This window comes from Hibiscus syriacus, unplaced genomic scaffold (genome assembly GCF_006381635.1).
Source record: "Hibiscus syriacus cultivar Baekdansim isolate YM2019G1 unplaced genomic scaffold, ASM638163v2 tig00110721_pilon, whole genome shotgun sequence".
In the NCBI taxonomy this organism is placed as follows: Eukaryota; Viridiplantae; Streptophyta; class Magnoliopsida; order Malvales; family Malvaceae; genus Hibiscus; species Hibiscus syriacus.
The window spans coordinates 331,862-356,571 of NW_024062839.1; the positions used below are offsets into that span (position 1 = coordinate 331,862).

A 24,710-nucleotide genomic window follows, 5' to 3' on the forward strand; every position below is an offset into this window, starting at 1 on the left:
CCGGTATAGGGTATCGATACCATAGTATAGAAGTATTAATACTAGGGTAGTAGTATCGATACTATGGAGCCATAAATGTTAAAATATGTTGATATTGGTATAGAAAGTTAATGATATATTCTTTTGAGTATTGTGTAAGTATAATGGTTAGAAAATGTTCTAACATTGGGTATGGTCTATGTTTTTATGGAGGCTTGAGTAGATCGGAACCAAACTCTCGAATCAAGCAAAACTAATGGCAAAGTCAGAGTAACAGAATAATCAACCTTACCTTTTGGATACATAGCAAGGATAGTCAGGTGAGTGCATTTAATTATGTACGTGCCTGCTATAATAGTTATAGTTGTAGAAATGATTATTGTAAGTACGGTGATTACTAAATAGCACTTTGTGTGCAAAGTGTTAAGAAATTCATACTAAGTGTATGAATTTTAGTATAGGGCACTTTGTGTGCTAACATGATAAGAAATTCATACTAAGTGTATGAATTTCTATATTGGGCACCTTGTGTGCTAAATGATAAGAAATTCATACTAAGTGTATGAATTTCCTTATGGGAAATATATGGGTATAAATATAAGAACTACATCATAAGGAAATGGGTCTTTATAGTATTAATAAGTATGCAAACCATACATATGTTAGAAATGGTTGATAAAGGATGATATTAGTACTAGGGATATAAATTATGGAATACAAATTGAATTGAAAGATCCTGTAAGAGATGAAATTGTCAGAAGTTCATAATAATAGGTCAATTATTGTAATTGTATTGGATGAGTAATCCTAGTAAATCATAGTAAAATTGAGGTATTAGTGTACTGGCAGTATAGAGATAAACCTTACGATGTATATTAATGGAAAGGCTTAATTAATATGATGAATTATTATTATAGTAGAGACTGCTCTATAATAAAAGATCAAGAGGCCTAACTGTGCATATGACATAAAGGTGTCATTTATGCCAGTTAGATGAAAGACTAACTGCCTTTTAGGCCTAATTGTACATATCACATAAATGTGTCATTTATGTCAGTTAGATGAAATACTAAGTGTCTTTGAGGCCTAACTTTGCATATGACAGAAAGCTGTCATTTATACCAGTTAGATGAAAGACTAAGTGTCTTTGAGTCCTAACTATGCTTATGACAGAAAGGTGTCATTTATGTCAGTTAGATGAAAGACTAAGTTTCTTTGAGGTCTAACTGTGCATATGACAGAAAGGTGTCAATTATGCTAGTTAGATGAAAGACTAAATGTCTTTGAGGCCTAACTGTGTATATGACATAAAGGTGTCAATTATGCCAGTTAGATGAATGGTTAAGTACCGTTGAGTAAAAGAATAATAGCCTAACTGTGCAATTGGAAAAAATGTGTCAATTATGTCAGTTAGATGAACGGTTAAGTATCGTTGAGTAAAATAATAATGGCCTAACTGTGAAATTGGTAGAAATATACCAATTATGTCAGTTAGATAAACAGTTAGATACCGTTGAGTAAAAAATGAAAGGTTAAACACTGTTGAATAAAAGAACAATGGATTAGTTGTGCCTTTGACAGAAGAGTGTTGAATATTCAAATTAAATTAAAGAAAAATACTTTGGGGTATAAGAATAAAGAAATTGAAATGTAATATGATTGACATATAATTTATAGAAGGGATATAATAAAGGAAAGCGTGAACATGACAAAATAGGCATGAAATGATGCTCAAAGGAAAATACAAAGCGATGTAATAATAGTATTTAAGGTGCCGACATAATGATTATAAAAGATTCATGATCAAATAGGTACCTTGGTGAAATATATGTAAAGTACTCTCACCTTATATGTATACTAGGCAAATAAAGAATAAAGGGGAAATATACAGAATGATAAGTATAATGGGAATACGAAGAATAAATTCCATGATGGTAATGAAAGAAATATGTTTTGACTGAGAAGGGCTTAGCTAGTCCCTATGTATGCTTCAATTAAATTCTTTATTCAGTATTCATTAAATACTGAAGTATAGTTGTAATACCTTAACAGTATTATGTCTCACTAAGTAAAAGCTTAACGTGTGTTTATTTCATGCGTAGGTAAAAATAAATATTAGTGGTGTAAGGAGTGCAATAGTAGCAGTAGTGTTCATCAATTAAGGTTGAACCGTCAGTAATGTTAGGACAATCTTATTACTTTTGAACTTAGTTGGCATGTAATTAACTATGGAAAATATTTGAAATGTAATTAGTATAGTTTTAGTATGTTGCTTTCAGAAATATCATATTTTGTAGTAGATCGAATTGAAACAAATTTTTATGGGTTTTAAAATGACAAACAATTTTTTTAAAGTGATGTGACAGTTGTATCTCGTATATGGAAGGGTATACGGGAGATGGGTATTACACACTTGCCCTTGAAGAATGAAAGAAAACCAAGGAAATGAACATTACCTTTCTGTAAAATGATTAAAAAAAGGAAAGCGTGAACATGACAAAATAGGCATGAAATGATGCTCAAAGGAAAATACAAAGAGATGTAATAATAGTATTTAAGGTGCCGACATAATGATTATAAAAGATTCATGATCAAATAGGTACCTTGGTGAAATATATGTAAAGTACTCTCACCTTATATGTATACTAGGCAAATAAAGAATAAAGGGGAAAATATACAGAATGATAAGTATAATGGGCATACGAAGAATAAATTCCATGATGGTAATGAAAGAAATATGTTTTGACTGAGAAGGTCTTAGCTAGTCCCTATGTATGCTGCAATTAAATTCTTTATTCAGTATTTATTAAATACTGAAGTATAGTTGTAATACCTTAACAGTATTATGTCTCACTAAGTAAAAGCTTAACGTGTGTTTATTTCACGCGTAGGTAAAAATAAATATTAGTGGCGTAAGGAGTGCAATAGTAGCAATAGTGTTCATCAATTAAGGTTGAACCGTCAGTAATGTTAGGACAATCTTATTACTTTTGAACTTAGTTGGCATGTAATTAAACTATGGAAAATATTTTGAAATGTAATTAAGTAATAGTTTTAGTATGTTGCTTTCAGAAATATCATATTTTGTAGTAGATCGAATTGAAACAAATTTTTATGGGTTTTAAAATGACAAACAATTTTTTTAAAGTGATGTGACAGTTGTATCTCGTATATGGAAGGGTATACGGGAGATGGGTTACACACTTGCCCTTGAAGAATGAAAGAAAACCAAGGAAATGAACATTACCTTTCTGTAAAATGATTAAAAAGAGAAGAAAAAATCAACAATGGCTCTCTAAGAAGAAATCGACAAAGGAAGAAGAAAAGAGAATCAATTTTGGTTAAAATCAAGCTAAAAAAGATGAAATTTCATAAACCAAAAAGAAGAAAAGAAAGAGGAAGGTTCAACCATTTGAGAGAATTTGGGAGAAGTTGCCAAATGGTTGGAAGAAAGAAAATGAAAGTTACATGAAATGAAAATCAAGAGATGAAAATAGATTTTGATTAAAGGATGAATCTAGATGGAAGTTTAGTAAAAAGGGAAGATTAAATACGGATAATTTAGGAGGGAAAACTCTAAACACAAGCCTTGGTAAAATAAGCTTTATAGACTTTGGATTTGTGATAATTTGCAAAATAGTCATTAAAATCGTAACTTTCATTTAATTAAATTTAATCAATAAATCAAAACTCAAATTAAATTCCAAAGTAACATTTAATAACCAAAGATCATTCAAAACCTTTCAAAAATATTTTCCAAATCAAAATCCAATTTTTTTAATATTATTTTCATTTATCAAAAATCCGGAAACCAATCCGAATACCGTCCCAGACTTTGGGACGTTACAAACACTTTGGATGTTAGCCCACTTCTGGCTTTCGCGGTGTTGGGGACTCTAGGGTCGATTCTCAATAACTGTAGAGGAATGTATTGATTGCTTGTATCGCAAGGAGATTAAGAAATGATAATTTAGTGTTGGATTATTGTCAACACACCTTTTCGTCCTACTAGGATTCAAACTCCTAAAAATAAGACAGAATTTTGCTAGGATTCAAACTCCTAAAAATAGGATAGAGTTATACTATTATTTAAACTCCTAAAGATAGGATCCACAAGCATTATAAATAGTCATTGTAACTCACTATTGTAACACATTCGGAGGAGGATATACGAAATACCAAGCAAAAAATTTCAAGCAACTCGTAGCCATTTTTCGAAGCATTTATATTTTGAAAGGTAAAGTTCATACTTTCGCATGTTATTTTTCCTTACCCTTGCTGTGTTTTGATTTCGAAAGAAAACTGAGAGAAGTGTTTTTGGCTGATGAACGGGGGCGTTTTCGAGATCTATTTTTGTAGATCTAGTCCTCGAGGCTTGTGCTTTTGAAAAACTATTCGGATTTTTATAAACGGGTCGTGTGGATCCGCGTGTTTTATCATTTTTCTTCGATTGGCTTTTAATTTTGACCCCTAATTCATTTTTTATTTTAATTTAACCCTTATTATTTATATGTATATATGTATATATTTAATTATATTTAATTTATTTATTTATTATAATTTTTTTTCATTTTTCTTTGTGTTATATTATATTATTTCCTATTATATATATATATATATTATTATTTTTATCTATGTTTACTTATTTACTATTTTTTTACTATATTTTCTAACGTTATATATATTATATATATATTCTTACTTCATTTATTTTATTTCTATGATTACTATTTTTTTAGTTAATATTATATGTATATTTATTTTTCATTTATTTATTATTATTATTACTATTTAGTATTTATTATATTATACATACATTTTTATTTATATATATATATATTATTTTATTTATTATTATTTATTTTCATTATATTTTAGTTTCTTTGCTCTTATTATTATTTTTCTTTTTAAAAACACTTTACCTTTTTATTCTTTTTGTATATATATTTTATCTTCATTTATTTTATTTATTCAATTTCATTTTTTTTCATCCAATTATTTTATGTTTATTATTGGTTTCATTTATTTCCTTGGTTTACTATTTAGTTTTGTTACTTTCTTTTATTATTATTATTTTCTTTTAAAATCTTATTTTTAAGGGTATTTCCGTAAACTCATTAAGGGTAAGTAATTCGGATCAAATTTTACCTTTTAATTTAACTTGCAATTTTCTTAATCAAACACAACTGGAAATTACGTAGTACCGAAAGGACGGTTCAAGGGTGCTAATCCTTCATTGACCGTAACTGACTCCCGAACCCGACATATCTTTGGAAAGACGCAGATCAGGTAAGAAATAGGGTATCCGATCAACCCATTTGTTTTAAATAAATGATCGGTGGCGACTCCAATCCACAGTTTTCAAGTCGAAGCCTAATTCCGGGGCCCAACCGAAAGACGGTTGCGACAGCTTGGCGACTCCGCTGGGGACAGGTAAGTGAGTCAGGCTAAGGTAATTTCAGTTGTCTTTTTAACGAAAAGGGTAAGTTTAAATTTTAAGGTAACATTTCGATCCTTTTTTATTTACTTTTGATTATTTTTAAGGTAAATAGTTGTACTAATCGTTTTCTCGTGATTTCAGCCTTTAAATCTTTTTCATTTAAGGCTCTATACCCGAGCTCTAAACCCTGTCTTAAGTTGGGTGAAAGAGACGCCTTCGTGTGAATTTGTTCACCGTGCGGGCCTAACAAGTAGCCTTCGGGATTCATATACCTTATGTCTTCGTGTGAATTTATTCACCGTGCGGGCATAAGGGAATGTGTCCTCTCGAGTTTAACTTAGTCCACACAAGCCTGTGATGGGTTTAGACTAAGGGTCTGGCAAGCCCAAGGGGGCATCAGCAAGGAGAACTCGGGTACCGTTTTTAGAACCTAAACCGGGAAACCATGGAGAATTAGAGCCTACCCCAAAACCACATTCCAAAACCTAAGATATTTTTACCCTAACCATTTTCTTTTTTGTGTTTTTTTTTTTTTCGTCATTTATTTTATTTTATTTTACTAATCCTTTTGCCTTTGTGTTTTTTCTAGCATTTGCATCATAACAAGAGGTTATTGATCCTTAAAAAACGTTTGTTAAACACAAAATAAATCTGAATTAATGGACAAAGGTGTAGTAATACAAGAGATTAAAAATGCTGAGGCATGACTATGGTCCGAGAAGACTCAGAAAGAGAAGGGAGACAGTCTTCGGGGAAATTATGTGTCAAAGCTTGTTAGTTACACATCTGTCAGCCTGAAATAAAATAATGTCCAAGAACTACGAAATATTTGGGACAGTTGGGGGAATGACAGAAAGCAGAAGTTCAGCCAACGATATGGTGATATTGCCCTCTTACTCCATGTCAAGACTGATGAGCCCCTGCTCCGAGCATTAATTCAATTCTGAAACCCGGGATAGTTGTTTCACCTTTAACGGGAGACATGGTGCCCACAATTGAAGAGTATACTACCCTACTACACTGTGAAAACATCAGACTAGAGGGCATTATCAAACACATCAAGAGTCAGCCTTTCAAGAACGGACTAGCTAAGATTGCAGGGGTTGATGAAAAATAGGTGACTGATCGACTTCGAAACAAAGGTAACGGGGAAGAAATCAAGTGGATCCATATAAAGCAACTAATAAAAAACCACCCTGATGAATGGAAGACTATAGATCTTTTTACATTGGGTCTGTACGGTTTGATTATCTTTCCGAAGACCTTGGGGTACATCGACGCAGCCGTAGTAGAACTATTTGAACAACTTCCAAGGCGAGTCAACCCAGCGCCGACCATCTTAGCCGAGACCTTTCGGTCTCTTAATCATTATAGAAGAACTGGTGGAGGAAGGTTCATTGGATGTGTTCAACTCCTTCAAGTCTGGATTCACAGCACTTTGGAAGACTAACGGGGTTGCCTACCGCGATTCAGCTACCTATTCACATTAGGAGAGTTCATCACTATGAAATGGCATGAAGGCGCTTCGAAGGAAGAATGGATGAAGGTCTTCACTCATCTTCAGGACTGGGATATTACTTGGAGAGCCCCCTGGTTGTTCTTCAGTGATGTTTTTTTCCGATTTGGGGATTCTGACACTATGACCTTACTTGGATTTTGGGGTGCAGTTGGGTATGCTTCGTTGTTGGCACTTAGACAGTATGGGGCACGTCAGTTTATCCCAGCAACATACGGATTATATACATCAGAGTTTGTGATCACGGTGATAGTTATAAGAAGAGGATCAAAGAGGCAGCCGAGTCATGGAAGAAAGTATCCCGGATGGATGTCGTGGCTGCCAGAGATATGCTTACTCCAGATTATATGGAGTGGAGAAGATTGAGAAAGAATGATAGCATCCCGATGCCAAACTGTGAAGACACCCGAACCATGGAGGAACATCTCAGGTCTGTCCCTTCTGAACTTGAGATAGTCAAGGCAGAGTTTGAAGCTGTGAATAATGAGCTGAAACAGAGAGTTAAGGAACTTGAAGCTGAACGTTATCAATGGAAACTAGATACCGATTCTCAGAAAGATCCGAATGTACCTTTGATTGTTTTTATGTCTCTTAATAGATAAAATATTTTTGTCGAAATAAGGATTATTTATAATAATGGGCACTTTTCTGGATCAATGCCTCGAACATTTCATGCATTTTTTTCATTTTGCGTTGTGCATCTACATTTCATTTTTAAGCATTTTCATAAACATGAAATTTCTTCATGGAGGATCTAATGAAGTAGTTTTAACCACATGACACCACATGGAAGCAAGATTGTAACATCAAAAGAAAAAAAACTGAAAACAATACAGTGGGAGCCTGATCAGCTGATTGTAGGACAAAACCTACCAGGATGATCTAAGAAAAGAATCCCCATATCCTAAGGGCTACGATGTTAAAGCTGTTAGCTGTTACCACATAAGAAGCCCCAAACATTCCTCTAAAAACTGTAAGGCGCTTGCCGAAGAAGGGGGCATGGCATATACCATTTGTACTTAGAGGATTATTTTGTTTGAACACGTCTTTGATCTTTCATGTTTGCTTAATCTTTTAAATGATTGAATTTATGTTGCTTTCTAAGGTGGAGAAATTGAACAAATTTTAATCTTTAGTTCTTCGAATATTAAATGAATTAATGATTCTTTTAAATCCTCAAGAATTATAGATTTTTGACATATGGAAAGATTAGACCTTTCTTACCCTGTCTCAAACCCAGAATAAAATACCTTGATTCTTTGCCCAAAACAACTCGTGGTCATTACCAAAAGACAAAATTTTGAAATTACCTTCTTTTGAAATTCTTGAACATTGCCTTTATCTTTTTAATACACTCATACCTTTCTTTGAGTCAATAAGATCACACCACTGTCTTTTTTAGACTAAAAAATAACCTTTCTTACCATTAAAACCCAAGGCATTGAGTTGTTCATTTTAACATGAGCATTCTTCTAAAGAACCAACTTGAGGCATCTCGCGGGGAGCCTGAACATTGAGACATATGGGAAAAAATAAGAAGAATTCATTCGAAATAATTCTATCATACATTAATTACACTGTTTTCATGTGAATAGAATTAATCTTGATAATCTATCCCCTTGGGGATACCTCTTCTGTGAAGATTTACATGTATGAAATGATGAACGGCTTTTTTTCTTTATCCCTTCATAATAGGAGAAAAAATATATCCCTTGTGTCCCCTTTTGAGCTTGTAGTATTTTTCTTATGATTCAACCCTAACCAAGGATCACCCTCCACACTGGGGGGCAAGGTGGAAGAAATATGCTCACATGAGCGAAGACATTGATTTAGATGAGATACCAAAAGGTGAACCAAATGCCAAGTGCAAAGATTCAATCAGAACAAAAAGGGCAAAAACAAAAAAAAAAAAGAAGCAAAAAAGAAAAAAAAAAAAAAAACAAAAATCAAAAAGAAAAAGGGACAAAAAAACACATGCAAAGATTCCCTAAAGACAAATGGTATATCAAGCTTCAAACTATGAGATTGATCAAGCACAATCATTCCCGAATCACTGAATCACTTCACTCGAAGATCATAGAGCATCAAGAGAGAGAAACATTTTGAGCAAGATTGAAGGCATCAGAATAAATTGATCCTTGGTTCAACACCCTGAAACACTTGTTTGGGCCTATTTATCATTTTCTTTCATAACCATGAACCCTGACCTACATTACGTGCCTTAAAAGTCCTTCTAATTATACATGGATTTCTAAACAAAAGAGAATATCTTCATATTTCATCCCGCCCATCAGGATTAATCTTTGTTTGTAAAAAAACAATGTAATTAATGCATGGTAGAGAAAAATAACAAAGGGGTTTCAAGACGTAAATCCTGAATAACGTCTTGAAACCAAAGGAGGATTCGAGTTGAAAACCTGAAAAGGCGGCTCGAATATAAAAATTGTGCAACTGAGGCGATCACACAATTTCCTTGATAAGGCATTGCACAATCCAAATGTGACTATGAAAGCTGGGAGTCGGAGAACACTTCCAGTAGAGGAGTATGCAAGCTACCCCATCAAACCTTTGAGCATCAAATGCCAAACCTTTGACCAAACACAATAACCTGAGACCTTTTTATCCTTTCCTTACTTAACCATTTCCCAAAGATAGCTTTGATCTTGGCACGTATCAAATAGCTATAATTTATTGAAGGATTAACATTATAATTAAACATTTGATATCCAATGAACTCTAGTTTTATGATTCGTCTCAATTGTAAAACCGTGAAAGAGACAATATTTTCAAAACTTTTGATTAAACATTTTTTGAAACTCTTTATTGATATTTTCAGAACTTTGAAAATAAAAGAAAAAGAAAAACATTTTTTTTCAAACAAGACAGTCTCTCTAGAGTGGATCTTGGTAAATGACATGTGACTCTTAGACACAAAACTCATGCTCAGAATCAATGTTGAAGCAAGAAATGAGGAACATTTGGGACATCTTTGGAGATTCAACACCAAATATTGGGGCATTTTTTGATATTGGGGCATCATTTGGGGATTCAACATCCTAATGCAAATTATCAGACCTTTTTCAGGAGATAAAATATAACCAATTCATGTTACATGCATCTTATGCATACATTTTAGAGCATCATATTTATCATTTTCCACGTATATAATTTTTTGCAGCTTTTAGAGTCAAGTTTCAACTTCAAGATGAAGGATACTCGATTCAAAAGCACCTTTAAAGATTCATGTTGGTTACTTAACTCAGCAGCAAGAAGCTACACTTCGACCAACTCGACAGATTGAAAGTTTCTATCGAAACAACATAATTTGCTCGAGAGTGGATTTCAACTTCACGACGAAGGATATCTAGCTTGAAGCCAAACTTCACAATAAAGGGGTCTCCACGGTTTCAACTTCACGGCGAAGGGAATTGTGTCCACCCGCAATATACAATACTTGGATTTCAACTTCACGACGAAGGATATTCAAGTCAAGGTTCAACTTCACAACGAAGTGGCTATCCGCGATTTCAACTCCACGACGGAGGATATCGTGCCACTCGAGACAACAGAAGTTCAACTTCACAACAAAGGGACGGTTGGTTATCAACAAATAATTTCCCAAATTCAGAGCCAATTTCAACTTCACAGCGAAGGATATTGGACTCCAGACAACACAAGTTCAACTTCACGACGAAGGGACCGATGGTTGTCAACAAACAACTTCTCAATTTCAGAGCCAATTTCAACTTCACAACGAAGGATATTGGACTCCAGACAACGTAAGTTCAACTTCACGACGAAGGGACCGCTGGTTGTCAATAAACAATTTCCCAATTTCAGAGCCAATTTCAACTTCACAGCGAAGGATATTGGACTCAAGACAACGTAAGTTCAACTTCATGACGAAGGGACCGCTGGTTCTCAATAAATAACTTCCCAATTTCAGAGCCAATTTCAACTTCACTACGAAGGATATTGGACTCCAGACAACGCAAGTTCAACTTCACGACGAAGGGACCACTGGTTGTCAACAAACAACTTCTCAATTTCAGAGCCAATTTCAACTTCACAACGAAGGATATTGGACTCCAGACAACGCAAGTTCAACTTCACGACGAAGGGACTGCTGGTTGTCAACAAATAACTTCCCAATTTCAAAGCCAATTTCAACATCACAACGAAGAATATTAGACTCGAGACAACGCAAGTTCAACTTCACGACGAAGGGACCGCTGGTTGTCGACAAACAATTTCCCAATTTCGGAGGCAATTTCAACTTCATAGCGAAAGATATTGGACTCTAGACAACGCAAGTTCAACTTCACGACGAAGGGACCGCTGGTTGTCAACAAACAATTTCCCAATTTTGGAGCCAATTTCAACTTCACAACGAAGGATATTGGACTCCAGACAACGCAAGTTCAACTTCACGACGAAGGGACCACTGGTTGTCAACAAACAACTTCTCAATTTCAGAGCCAATTTCAACTTCACAACGAAGGATATTCGACTCCAGACAACGCAAGTTCAACTTCACGACGAAGGGACCGCTGGTTGTCAACAAACAACTTCCCAATTTCAGAGCCAATTTCAACTTCACAGCGAAGGATATTGGACTCGAGACAACGCAAGTTCAACTTCACGACGAAGGGACCGCTGGTTGTCAACAAACAATTTCCCAATTTCGGAGCCAATTTCAACTTCACAATAAAGGATATTGGACTCGAGACAACACAAGTTCAACTTCACAACGAATGGACGGCTGGTTGTCAACAAACAATTTCCCGATTCCAGAGCCAATTTCAACTTCACGACGGAGGATATTGGACTCGGAACAATGCTACTTACTTGGATTTCAACTTCACCATGAAGGATATCCAATTCCAGGCTCAACTTCACGACGAATGGGCCACCCGCAGTTTCAACTTCACGACGAAGGGAATCGTGCACACAAGCATCATCCATCTTTAGATTGGATTTCAACTTCACGACGAGGGATATCCAACTCAAAGAAGGATTATCTGTCAACAAAGACCTTCGAGTTCGATTACGCTCACAAAGACCTTCGAGTTCGATTACGCTCAGCTCCAAGGCACATCATTTACAGCATAACTCAAGGCTAGAAGGGTTATCTGTCATCAAAATTATCGAGTTCGATTCCATTCAGCTCGATGATACATCAATCGCACTACTTTTCGGTTACAGTCGAGGTTTTCAAGTCGAGAAGAGGACCTGGGTTAGCCGTGCCTGAGTGACAAGCAACCATTTTCAAGCAGCATAGCTTAAGTCAAGAAAAAGCTATCTGTCAATGAAGATTTTTGAGTTCGATTCCGATCCAAGGTCTTTAAACCGAGAAGAAGACCGAAGGGCAACGGGAAGCCACGTGCTGATTCAAATTCTGAACTACGGCTTCAATTTCATATCATTTCAAGATGAACTCGACTTCACGATGGATGAGTCATCCGTAACTCAATTCGACAGGGAGTTATTGAAACATCAGAGTCAATTTTCAACTCCACTGAACGAAAAGTGTGTCTTTTAATCTTTGCCCTATCCTCGTTACACGACTATGGGCAAAGAGGGGCAGCTGTCAACACACCTTTTCGTCCTACTAGGAATCAAACTCCTAAAAATATGATAGAATTTTGCTAGGATTCAAACTCCTAAAAATAGGATAGAGTTCTACTATTATTTAAACTCTTAAAGATAGGATCCACAAGCATTTTAAATAGTCATTGTAACTCACTATTGTAACACATTCGGAGGAGGATATACGAAATTCCAAGCAAAAAATTACAAGCAACTCGTAGCCATTTTTCGAAGCATTTATATTTTGAAAGGTAAAGTTCATACCTTCGCATGTTATTTTTCCTTACCCTTGCTGTGTTTTGATTTCGAAGAAAACAAGAGAAGTGTTTTGGCCGATGAACGGGGGCGTTTTCGAGATCTATTTTTGTAGATCTAGTCCCCGAGGCTTGTGTTTTGAAAAACTATTCGGATTTTATAAACGGGTCGTGTGGATCCGCGTGTTTTCGTTTTTTTTCTTCGATTGCTTTTAATTTGACCCCTAATTCATTTTTTATTTTAATTTAACCTTATTTTATATGTATATGTATATATTTTATTATTTTATTTATTTATTATAATTTTTTTTCATTTTTCTTTGCGTTATATTATATTATTTTCCTATTATAATATATATATATATATTATTTTTTTATCTATGTTTACTTATTTACTATTTTTTTACTATATTTTCCTAACGTTATATATATTTACTTCATTAATTTATATTTCTATGATTACTATTTTTTTAGTTAAATTATGTATATTTATTTTTCATTATTTATTATTATTATTACTATTTAGTTTTTATTATATTATACATACATTTTTATATTATATATATATATATATATATATTTTTTATATATTATTTATTATTTCATTATTTTTTAGTTTCTTTGCTCTTATTATATTTTTCTTTTAAAAAAACACTTTACCTTTTTATTCTTTTTGTATATATATTTTATCTTCATTTATTTTATTTTATTCAATTTCATTTTTTTCATCCAATTATTTTATGTTTATTATTATTGGTTTCATTTATTTCTTTGGTTTACTCTTTAGTTTTGTTACTTTCTTTTATTATTATTATTATTTTCTTTTAAAATCTTATTTCTTAAGGGTATTTCCGTAAACTCATTAAGTGTAAGTAATTCGGATCAAATTTTACCTTTTAATTTAACTTGCAATTTTCTTAATCAAAGACAACTGGAAATTACGTAGTACCGAAAGGAAGGTTCAAGGGTGCTAATCCTTCCTTGACCGTAACCGACTCCCGAACCCGACACATCTTTGGAAAGACGCAGATCAGGTAAAAAATAGGGTATCCGATCAACCCATTTGTTTTAAATAAATGATCGGTGGCGACTACAATCCACATTTTTCAAGTCGAAGTCTAATTTCGGGGCCCAACCGAAAGACGGTTGCGACAATTATCTATTCTGCTTATTAAAAGCTTTACTTCTTGAGCATCTCATGGTATAAATATTTGAATTATTGAATTTTGTTCATATATACAAATTTTGGCTGCTTTATAGAAATGCTTTGTTTCTGTTGTAATGAGTTTATTATATGGAGGAATGGAATAGAAGTGTTCTTGTGTATTGAACTCTAGGATTGCTGAAACGATAGAACTCTTCATTTGGTTGATATAATGAGAATTTAGAAGAATTCATTGTAACGCGTTCGAACAAAACGATTTTTGGTTAAAGCTCTACTGAAACATGTTGTAATTGTTACCTGCATGGCTAAGGACGGCTTACTGTTACTTTTATCCCACTTCTATGGGAGCTTTAAAGTTGCATCTGATATCATGGCTTGGAGAGAGAGAGAGTGTATTATCGAAAGTGCTATGATTTCTCGTTATTGAAACAATTTCTTCTTCTTCTTCTGAAGTGAAAATTAACCTAAGTGGTTACATCATGGAGCCCTTAGCAGGTTTGGGGATTAGGTTTTGAATCATTGTAACTCACGTTAGTTTAATGATATTAACTACAAATTTACCACCACTTCCCTGAACTCTAGGATTGCTGAAACGATAGAACTCTTCATTTGGTTGATATAATGAGAATTTAGAAGAATTCATTGTAACGCGTTCGAACAAAACGATTTTTGGTTAAAGCTCTACTGAAACATGTTGTAATTGTTTACCTGCATGGCTAAGGACGGCTTACATGTTACTTTTATCCCACTTCTATGGGAGCTTTTAAAGTTGCATCTGATATCATGGCTTGGAGAGAGAGAGAGTGTATTATCGAAAGTGCTATGATTTCTCGTTATTGAAACAATTTCTTCTTTCTTCTTCTGAAGTGAAAATTAACCTAAGTGGTTGCATCATGGAGCCCTTAGCAGGTTTGGGGATTAGGTTTTGAAATCATTGTAACTCACGTTATTAGTTTTAATGATATTAACACTACAAATTTTACCACCACTTCCCTAAAGAACGGTTCGAGATCTTTGAAGGTTGTGAGTAACATGTCCTCCAGCTCAGTTTTCTGTCATATTTTCAAAATTTTATTTCAAAAACATGTTTTTCTAATTCCATAAAATGGAATCCAAATATAAAATGGATTGAGAAAAGGCATAATATCAAAATTAACCCCAACGTTGATTAAAATAATCATTTGTCTCTTATAATAATCCCAAATTTGGTAATTAACTTTTTTTTATTTGTAGAGGGGTCTCTTTACATTAAAATAAAACGTTGTAAATTAAAATAATTTAAAAAATAAAATAAAAATAATTATTTAGTCAAATATTAGGGATATTTTCTAACATAAAAATATCAAATAACACTATAAAATGATCTATGTTAAATTCGTTTGATATGATAAACACCTAAAGCAAATTACTTCCACAGTTTCCTTCCTCAAGATAAGATTGAATCGACATCTTTGTTAAATATGTATGTACTATAAAATGAAATTTAATTTTTAAATCAAAACTTCGAATTAAAAATGATACATACACAATTTTATTGGAAATTCATTAAAACCATTATCGATTGGACTTTAAATGTCAAATTAAATAAATGGATGAATAATTCCAAAAATATAGGAACAGATGTCCAGAATTCTAAAGAGTACAAGGAGTGAAGGCATAATAAAACACTCTTTAAAGAAATACAGTTTGGGGTGGCGATAGTAGACCTAAAAGATTACAGAGTGAGGATTGCGAAGAAATACCAACGCCTGATTCCATAATTAATATCCATGCTCTCCTCAAAGCGACTCCACACACTAACCCAATGCCTCCGTTCCGCCACTCACCAACTCCGCTTCGCTAGAAATGATGCCGCTTCCTCCAAGCGGCGGCCCAGGACCTCAGGCTCTGGATTTCCCTTAACGAAAACGGAAGACAAATCCGAGTGGTGGGTGGTGGACGGCGAGATGCACGAGATCGGAGATCATGTGCCCCCACGGGAGCGCTTCGTCGTCCCCCGAGACAACATCCCTAACAAGCGTCGGAAGCAGCTAAGGGAACAGTTCATGCGTCGCACGCGCCTCGTTATTAAAGAATCGGTTAGCGCTAAACCATAATTACTAGTGTTCTTAATAATGCAAAAATACGCTGAAAACTGTAGCTAATAGTATGTTGTCTTTCTGGGTCTTGTTTGTTTTACTGAAGGAGCATGAGCCCTGGTGCAAAAAGTACATGGAACTGTATAGTGAGCTTAGAGAAAATTGGGAGAGGTTGTATTGGGATGAGGGTTACTCCAAAAAAATTGCTAAAGATCATGCCAAGTATGAGTCCGCGGAGGAGGACGATCAAGATTTTAACCCTTACAGGTTTCTCCTTGATGGTTTCTTCTTCGTCCTCATTTAATTAATAATAGAGACATATTTTAGACTAGATTCCTTGCCATTTGTAAATGTTAGATGCCTTGATTGAGGAAGTACTTATGCATCATCACAATATTAATTTGTCTTAGGATTCAACTCGAAATAATATGCTTAATCATACTCCCTTTGTTTGGTATTATAGGAGCAGGGGACCTCGTGCCGATCTTATGAAGGTGTGAAAGTTTTACACTATTTGTTGGTGGCTTGACATAAACAGCCAATTCAATCATATCATGGTCGTCCCATGTTGAATACATGGAACTTCCGCCTTTTGTTATTATTTTGGAACATATCTTCTTCTTGACATTACATTGAATTATGTATTCCGACTGCAGGATCAAGGCTTTGTGAGGAATAGGCAAGCTGATAACTTAGGGAAAGTCAACCAGCTTCGGGATAAGTTTGAATTTGATAGAGAGAAAAGAATGAGAGAAAAAGGTATGCTCAATTCTTTCAACTTTCAAGTTATTTATGTTTTATACAGAAAATTTGAGGTGCTGCTTATGCTTCTATTCTATAGATCTAGAGGTAGTAAAAGCTGAATCGAACCGATCAACTTGCAGTACATATATATATATATATATATATATGAAACTTAATTTACCAGGGAAGATAATATCTTGAATGTCATGCTCTGACATGAAACATGGCATGGTTTGAATCCAAACTTGATCGCTATATGCATGTTGTTGATTAAAACTCATCAAAAGTGTATCTGCACTTGAAAAACCAACCTTACATATCTTCAAGCTAACTTGAATTGACTTAATATGCTTGCTCGCTACCAAAACCAACCATACAAGAAACAACACAGTTGCCAAATTACCACCTCTATGTAAATCCCTTCCAATTTGGCTATTTTGTCTAGTGCTTGTTACTGAAGAAGTGTGCCCATATTCATGAAGAAGGCAACTAAAACTATAATCAATAATTGTTTGAGCTATTTTGTCTATTGCTTGTTATTGTAGTGATGAAAGCTTTAGCCCAAGCTCTTAACTATCTAAATGAATTTGAGTTTGATTATATCATAGTTTTGCTCTGGAAGGCTTGCAAAATTTTTATGCTACTCAAGAACAAAATTCTATTTTGAACCCTTTTTCTGCATTGCTTTCTTTTAATAGAGGTTTTGGGGGCTCTCAGGGTAATAGTTTCGATTGTTATTTCACTTAACTAATGAAAATGCATTGAACTCGTTGCCAATTGTTCGATGCAGACTATCACACATAAGCTGCATTTTTCTTCAATATGCACTTCCAACTAGCTGAGAAAGTGTTTCGTATGTGTTGATTTACAATTTGGATCCTTTCATTGTGTTTTCTTAAATATAGGGATGGTTAAGCTTACATGAGAAATTGGATCCTAGATGTATCCATAAAATAATTCACTTCATGTCATGTAAAATGCATGAGAACTTCAGTTATGCATGGCATGCAAATATCATATGCAATGTATTGTATTTCTTATATTGGAGCACCTGTGTACTTGTATTATTGCAGCATTTGCACCAATCAATGAACAAAATGCCACGAACAGCTACAATTCGAACTCTGGGAACCAGCCATTTGACACTCAGAGATACTTTTCTGATAGTGATTAGGAGTATAATGAAAGAAAGGGTATTAGGAAGCGATGACTGGCATCGAGATTCTTTTAGCAGATATAGATCCAGACTACCCTTGAGCAGGCCTTGCCTGCCACATAAGAGGGCGAAGGTTTTTCGTTCTTGTATTGCGGAATGTTGTACCCGTGAGCAGTATGGATAAAGTTATGATTTTATATGAGATCTCTCAAGGAGTTGTAGATATCGGATGTGAATTCAAGATGTGCTGATAGCCTAAAGTCTTGACTATAAGCGCTACATTTATGATTTGACTTGATGATTAATGAGTGTGTCCATTGAAAATAAGAATGAGATAATTGGAGGAAATAAAACAGTTTCACTTTCTCGTGGAGAGATTCGAATCACCTGTTTATTGAATATTTAAGTTCTATATGGTAACATGTGTATATATATATATATAGGCTTAATACATTTTTAATTGCCTAAACTATACTTCAATTGGCTTCAGTGTCTAAAGATATATATAGGCTTAATACACTTTTAAGTGTCTATGCTATACTTCAAATTGACTTTTAGCGTCTAATGTTACACTATAAAAGTAGGTGTCTAATGTTACACTTTTAGGGCCTTAATCGTAATGGTCGTTATCTGATACGTTTCAGTCATATAAAATTTATTTTTTATTTTTTAAAAAATCTTAAAATTATTATTTTTAGAAAAAATCAAAATCCTTTTGAAATTATAAAAAAAAAAACCCAAAATCCCAAATAATCCTAATTTCAATCCCCTCACCACCATCGGCTGCTACAACAGCCATCAATCAGTCGAAATCCCGACGGAATTTATTCGCTCGAACATTTAACGGCTAAATCCTCATGATTCAAGCGACAATCGTGTGTGTGCGCGTGCGCGTGTTGGTCTTGGAGGTGTGATAAATCCAGACTGAACCTTTTTTTATCGATGAGTAAAAAAAAGGACTATAAAAAGGAGGGGCAAATCAAGTCCTGCCCGAAGATCAATTTCGTTGGAAGATAGACAGACATATAAAGGGCAAGCAGCTTCCGTATCCAGAGATGCAAGAAAAGAGGTTGGACGATCTGAATCATAAAAAAATCCAAAGAAATCATAGGTGCAAATGCAAAATAGAAAGCCTCCCGATAACTCACTTTCATCTCATCTGTTGCACAGTAAACGAGAGTGACGATATTCAAGGGAGTAAGTTGGAAATTAATTAAAAAGCATTGCAGCATTAATAGATCACATTTACAACTTGGGAACGTTGCAGAAGAGACGCATTAATGCTAGTAAAGAATGCCTGGGGAAATTGATTTCGTTTCTCACACAAGATGGAGAGATGACATTGACTCATCTTATTCACCAATATTGATTACAACTGCTGGATTGAGTTTTCTCTTTTCCGACTTTTTGAGTGGCAGCTGTACTGGTTTGTGCAGGGCAAAATCTTTGATAGATTAATCATCAACCGGTTCGGATTGGGCCCGGTCAATGAAAAATCCCAACTTTGAGAACCACCATGTAAATTTGGGAACGTCTAATCACATTTACTTTGAATGAAAAAAGAAATCAAAATCTGCTTAAGAAAAGAAACCTGGAAGTAATCAAGTGTGATAATGGCCCTCTTAATGCTCTGATTAGTACTATACCCATCACATAAAAGAAGGAACCATGTTTATCTGTTAGGAGTCACTTCCTTTTCCTCTCTTCTTTTACACGTTATCCTTTTCTCTGTTTCTTTCATGGAAAGCAAATGCTCTTCTTTGTAGTCACTTAACCTATTTGTTTTGTTTCACTTTCAACTTTTCCAACCACTAAGCACCCTTCAAACCAGAGTCAAATCTGGTGCTAAACCCAAATATATGAATGAATTAGTGATAATCTGGCCCGTGTATTCAACTTCCAACCACTCAACTATTTTTCTCCAAATCCCATTTTTTCATTAAAAACCTCTAAAAAATAGCTTTCCAATACAAGAAACTGAGCAATGCAAAAAAAAAAAAAAGCACCTCAACAACAAGATTCTACCTACAATAACCCTCACATAACAATAGAAGTAAAATAAAAACTATATTAATTCACTTCTTAACCCAATAATCCCATCCTCATCATCCTCTTAAAACTATATGACTTCATCCTGTACATGAAAAAGCTTAAGCATGAACTTTGGCGATGGGCAAAACAGCAGCTTCACAACACACAAGCAGGAACCATGCAGCTCGAAAAGAAGCTCAACCCTCTCTTCTGCACCAAAAAGACACAAAGGGTTGGATACATTAATATAAAAAGAATGGCATCAATAGGATTCTGGTGGGATTTTAAATACTAGAACATACTTTTCTGGGTTTTGCGTAAAGGAGATGGGGGGAAATTTTATAGAGGTCTTCATCAACCGGTTTGGGTGCTGGCCGGTGGTGGATAGGAGTGGGACTTGGTGGTTCGTTCACGTCATTGATCTCCCAGCTTTGCCTTTTCCCTTTAACATTGGACTGTCGTACTTTTGTCTGCAAAATTTTCATTCAGCATTATTACCAAATATAATACATTTACTGTCATTGAATCAATGCATGCTTATCATTCCCCATCGTCATTATTTCATCACATTACCATTTTAGTTGATGGACAAGCTTTTCTTTATCTTCCTAATTTTTTTAGACAACTTAACGCTTAATTTCTTGTCTATAGAAAGAACAAAAAGTTTCTGCTAAGTCACATGGATGCTCCTAGGTCGTAGACCTTTCATTTATGAGCACGCCAATGTCCTTTTCTCGTCCTTCCAACGTTATAATAATCTTAAAGCAATGAACGCAAAGTAAATTCCTTTCCATGCAATTTTCTTTCAACTTTTTTGACATTTTGGACCCTTTTGTTGTAACCAGGAATCCCCTTAAACGAAACAACTCAAAAACAAATGAATCAAAATTAAGTCAATGCACATGAACAAGTGAAACAGAAAATAAACTGGTATGATTTTTAAGGTTTTTTTTACCCTTCTACGTGGAACAACGATCATGGCAGGAGTAACAAGATCATTATCATAATGATCACCAGCAACATACAGATCACGATCCTCCGAGTAGCTGTAACGAAACAAACCGGCTTGTCTTGCTGATTCGAAACACTGAGTGAAAGGAAGGTCGTCGTTCCAATCCCAGCTGCCAAAAGCTGGAACATGGCTCCTTGTATAGTATTCCTACAACAGAATCCTCATCAGCTACAACAATAAGACATTAAAGTGATGAGTTTGAAGCATAGATACACATAGAGGAAGAAAAGGGAATGCTTTACTAACATCCATAATGTTACACAGAGAAAGAGAGGAGTGTTGGAATATCTTGGAGATTCTCAATGAATTCTAGCGAATTTAAAAGGGGGGCGGGGAGAGGAGGTATGAAAGAGAAAGAAAGGAATTGGGTAAAGTAGGGGTAGGGGGGGTAGAGGTATAGGGCATCCAAAGCAACAAAACTTCTGTTAGGTAAAAGGCAAAGGAACTCACAGTAGCGGACAAAAAAAACAGAGAGGTAAGGTAAAAAAGGGGTGAAAACCAGAGAGGGATAGAGAGGGAGAAAAGACGGGTTAACCGCTAAAACATGGTCATTAGACATTATTTTCGCCTTTTGATTTGGAAAATTTCTAAATTGAAGGTAATGAAATATTATATTATAATATGATATATCAAAATATATTAATATAAAAAATAAATTCTTAAAATATTTTAATTATGAAATGGTCATTGAGATTTTAGTATTTAATTAATAAAAATAATTTAATTATGGTGTCTTTCGATGTGTCATATTAATGATATGTTTTAGCATACAACATTTACTATAGATTTATCATTTGATTTGAGTTTTTAAAAGAGGCTTAATATAATATGAAAAATAAATTACTTAAACTATAAATAACATTTGTTTCATTTAAATATATATTTTTATTAATATAAATATTTAACGTTTTTTACATTATTATTTTATATGTTTTGTATATCGTGATGCTAAAATCAATTAATCATTCAAAATATATGTTTTGTCTATCATGATTGTCTATCATGATGCTAAAATCAATTAATCATTCAAAAAACACGTGACACGTTTATAATTTTTATAATATTACTTTTAAAAAAATTTAAAGATATTAGTATTACTTAAAAGAAACCAAAACATATCTAAAATCTCAAAAAATTCCAAATCTTTCAATTTCAAAGCACCAACTAGGGATGACAAATGGGCGGGTCGGGTACGGATACCCCCTTCCCTATCCTCATACTCACATAATATTTTCAAATTCATCACCCATGATGGGTAAAATTTCTCTTTCAATTTCAAAGCACCAACTAGGGATGACAAATGGGCGGGTCGGGTGCGGATGCCCCCTTCCCTATCCTCATACTCACATAATATTTTCAAATTCACCACCCATGATGGGTAAAATTTCTCAAATCCACACCCGCCCACGCTGGTACATTCTCAAATCCATCCCCACACCCCTACCCAACTGGAGACGTACCCGGCTAGACTGTCTGACAACAACCTTAAATTATACATAAGCAACAAACATAAAACAAACACGTCCATTAAGAAGCATAATAAAATAAACAAAGGATTATCTGAGTTAAGTGTTAACATAGATCTTAATGTACATAAAACACCATAATTAAAGACATAAGTAAAGTCTAGAAACATAAATGACAAACACATAATATTTTTGTTCTTTGGCACAACATTCTTAAATTTCATACAATACTTGTGACATCTGTTACAACAGTATTACAATCATCATTATATATTATTATATATTTCCTCCAATTGAGAGCGATCCAATTTAAATTCACTACTACCTACATATATAATAGAAGGAAAACTAATATAAGTTAGTAACTAAACTTTAATAAGATAATTAAGCACAATTTGACAACTAATATAGACTAAATAATAATATTACCTTTAATATCGACCCAAAGCCAATTCTGAGCACACATTAATGCTTCAATCGTCCTTGGAAGTAGTCGACTACGATAAGCACCAATTACTCTTCCACCTGTACTTAATGCAGATTCTGATGGGGCAGTAGAGACATGAATGCTCAAAATATCCTTTGCCATTTGTTGGAGAGTAGGATAACTATTTCCATTTGTTTTCCACCAGTTAAGAATATCAAAATCATCAACAAGTGGTATGTTGGCAGTTTCTAAGTAACTGTCCAAATCAAATTTTTCTAAAATTGCATCATTATTTTGCTCTACAAATTCAGCAAACTTGTTCAACATTGTTCCTTTGGTTAAATTATCCCTAATATTTGGTTAAATTATAAGTTATATGTTATACAATATTAAGGTTTATAAATTAGTTTCTAAAATTATACCTAATTCATAATGGTCCAAAATTTAATGGGTATTTAGTGGGCGGGCGGATGCGGGGCGGGTAAGATCTCAAACTCATCACCTGCCCACTACCCGCGACGGGTACCACTTTCTAAATCCACACCCGCCTACTACCCACTAAAGTTATACCCATCCCCGCCCTAATTGGAACGGGTAAGGTACGGAATCCAAGAAATTGTACCCGTTTGCCATCCCTAGCACCAACCCTACTCATTGGTTGTCTCCTTCCATTGTCGCCCTTGTCGTCTGTCTACCCACCTGTCATCGGTCAATCATAGCCTCAATCTTTAAAATCCCAAAATCTCTAAACACAACTCCTTAAATTCAATCCATAAATCCTAAGGGTTAAACCCCTTTGTGTGCATGGACGGAGTCAGGATTATATATAAATAGAGGCCGAAATATTTTTTTTTAGAAAAATATAATAACTTAATAGGTATTTAAACTTACAATTCAGAAAACAATGTCTAATTTGACTAATAATTAAATTTATAATGACCTAAATTGTTATTAGACCATAAAATTGAGAATGTTGAATTATCATTCCTTTTTTTAACCACTGGTTTCCAATTTATTGATCGACTAATTCGGATCAGATACTGTAGATGCAAGGGCAGCCCTCCCAACCCAGTTTGTTGCATTCGCAATCGTCAATATTTGAACACCTAACCTTGCTTAAGGGATCTAGTGTTTCATCCTGCTAGACCAATTGGTTGTTGGTATTGGATTATTATTTTTTAGTTCGCCCCCTACTTGATTAAATATCTAATAAATTCTTATATTTATTAATTTAAATAGTTAGTTTTACATTAACCAAATCCTATTAGATCAAAATACACCGAATATAAAATAATTTTATAGGGGTTGAGACCCCTTTGGACCCTAAGGGAGACCTGCCCCTGTTTGTGTGGGGCTACAGGTGGTGGTTGTCATATGAGTGGGTGATCGTCGACAGTAATGATGGTTGACGATGAGATTTTTTGGATTATTTGGATTTTTTTTAAAATTTTGAGATATTTTGTAAAATATTGAAAAATTTTAATTTTTTAATTTTAATTTTTAAAATTTAAAGGAAATTAAATTTTAAATCATGCGTTGTACATTAATTGGTTAATTGATTTAAAAAAAGGTGTGATGAATCATGGCAAAAATGCCCAAATAAAGCTACTGGGAATGTTTAATTCCCAGTTTAAGGATGATAGTCCATTATTTCCCTAAATGGGGTGAATGCTACAGGGTTGGATGCATTGCTTTGGATCTCTCGACGTCTTCACAGGGGTGTTGGATTCGTTCAAGGATCTCTCGGCGTCTTCAACACAAAATTTTCCTGCAGGTGGATCTCTCGGCGTCTTCCATGCAGGGAATACTGCAAGGCTTCCTCGTACGATAAAGCTTCGGCGAAACCAGTAGGG

General features: G+C 34.3%; 2 protein-coding genes across 2 annotated transcripts; one reads left to right on the forward strand and one right to left on the reverse strand.

Annotated features, from left to right (window-relative positions):
* The first annotated feature begins 15,673 nt into the window (after positions 1-15,673).
* On the forward strand, positions 15,674-18,023 carry LOC120139035. The gene is made up of 5 exons (XM_039154383.1): positions 15,674-16,021; positions 16,128-16,288; positions 16,485-16,515; positions 16,678-16,780; positions 17,839-18,023. Exons 1-5 carry the CDS (start codon positions 15,713-15,715, stop codon positions 17,937-17,939), a joined length of 705 nt encoding a protein of 234 aa, XP_039010314.1. The 5' UTR covers positions 15,674-15,712; the 3' UTR covers positions 17,940-18,023.
* Positions 18,024-19,933: 1,910 nt separating this feature from the next.
* Positions 19,934-21,335, reverse strand: LOC120139050. Its single transcript, XM_039154389.1, has 4 exons — positions 21,211-21,335; positions 20,908-21,111; positions 20,255-20,422; positions 19,934-20,162 (listed from the first exon to the last, which is right to left on the reverse strand). The coding sequence occupies exons 1-4, from the start codon at positions 21,214-21,216 to the stop codon at positions 20,109-20,111; spliced, it is 432 nt and encodes a 143-aa protein (XP_039010320.1). The 5' UTR covers positions 21,217-21,335; the 3' UTR covers positions 19,934-20,108.
* Between the last annotated feature and the right edge of the window lie 3,375 nt (positions 21,336-24,710).

What these genes read in the sequence shown, in the direction of transcription:
- LOC120139035 (XM_039154383.1), top strand. Translation starts at nt 15,713, where the DNA reads ATGCTCTCCTCAAAGCGACTCCACACACTAACCCAATGCCTCCGTTCC. An exon ending in GCCTCGTTATTAAAGAATCG is followed by an intron (nt 16,022 to 16,127) that starts GTTAGCGCTAAA and finishes GTTTTACTGAAG; the next exon opens with GAGCATGAGCCCTGGTGCAA. An exon ending in CAAGATTTTAACCCTTACAG is followed by an intron (nt 16,289 to 16,484) that starts GTTTCTCCTTGA and finishes TTGGTATTATAG; the next exon opens with GAGCAGGGGACCTCGTGCCG.
- LOC120139050 (XM_039154389.1), bottom strand. An exon ending in TCGTTGTTCCACGTAGAAGG is followed by an intron (nt 20,423 to 20,907) that starts GTAAAAAAAACC and finishes AAAATTTTGCAG; the next exon opens with ACAAAAGTACGACAGTCCAA. An exon ending in TTTACGCAAAACCCAGAAAA is followed by an intron (nt 20,163 to 20,254) that starts GTATGTTCTAGT and finishes TTTTTGGTGCAG; the next exon opens with AAGAGAGGGTTGAGCTTCTT.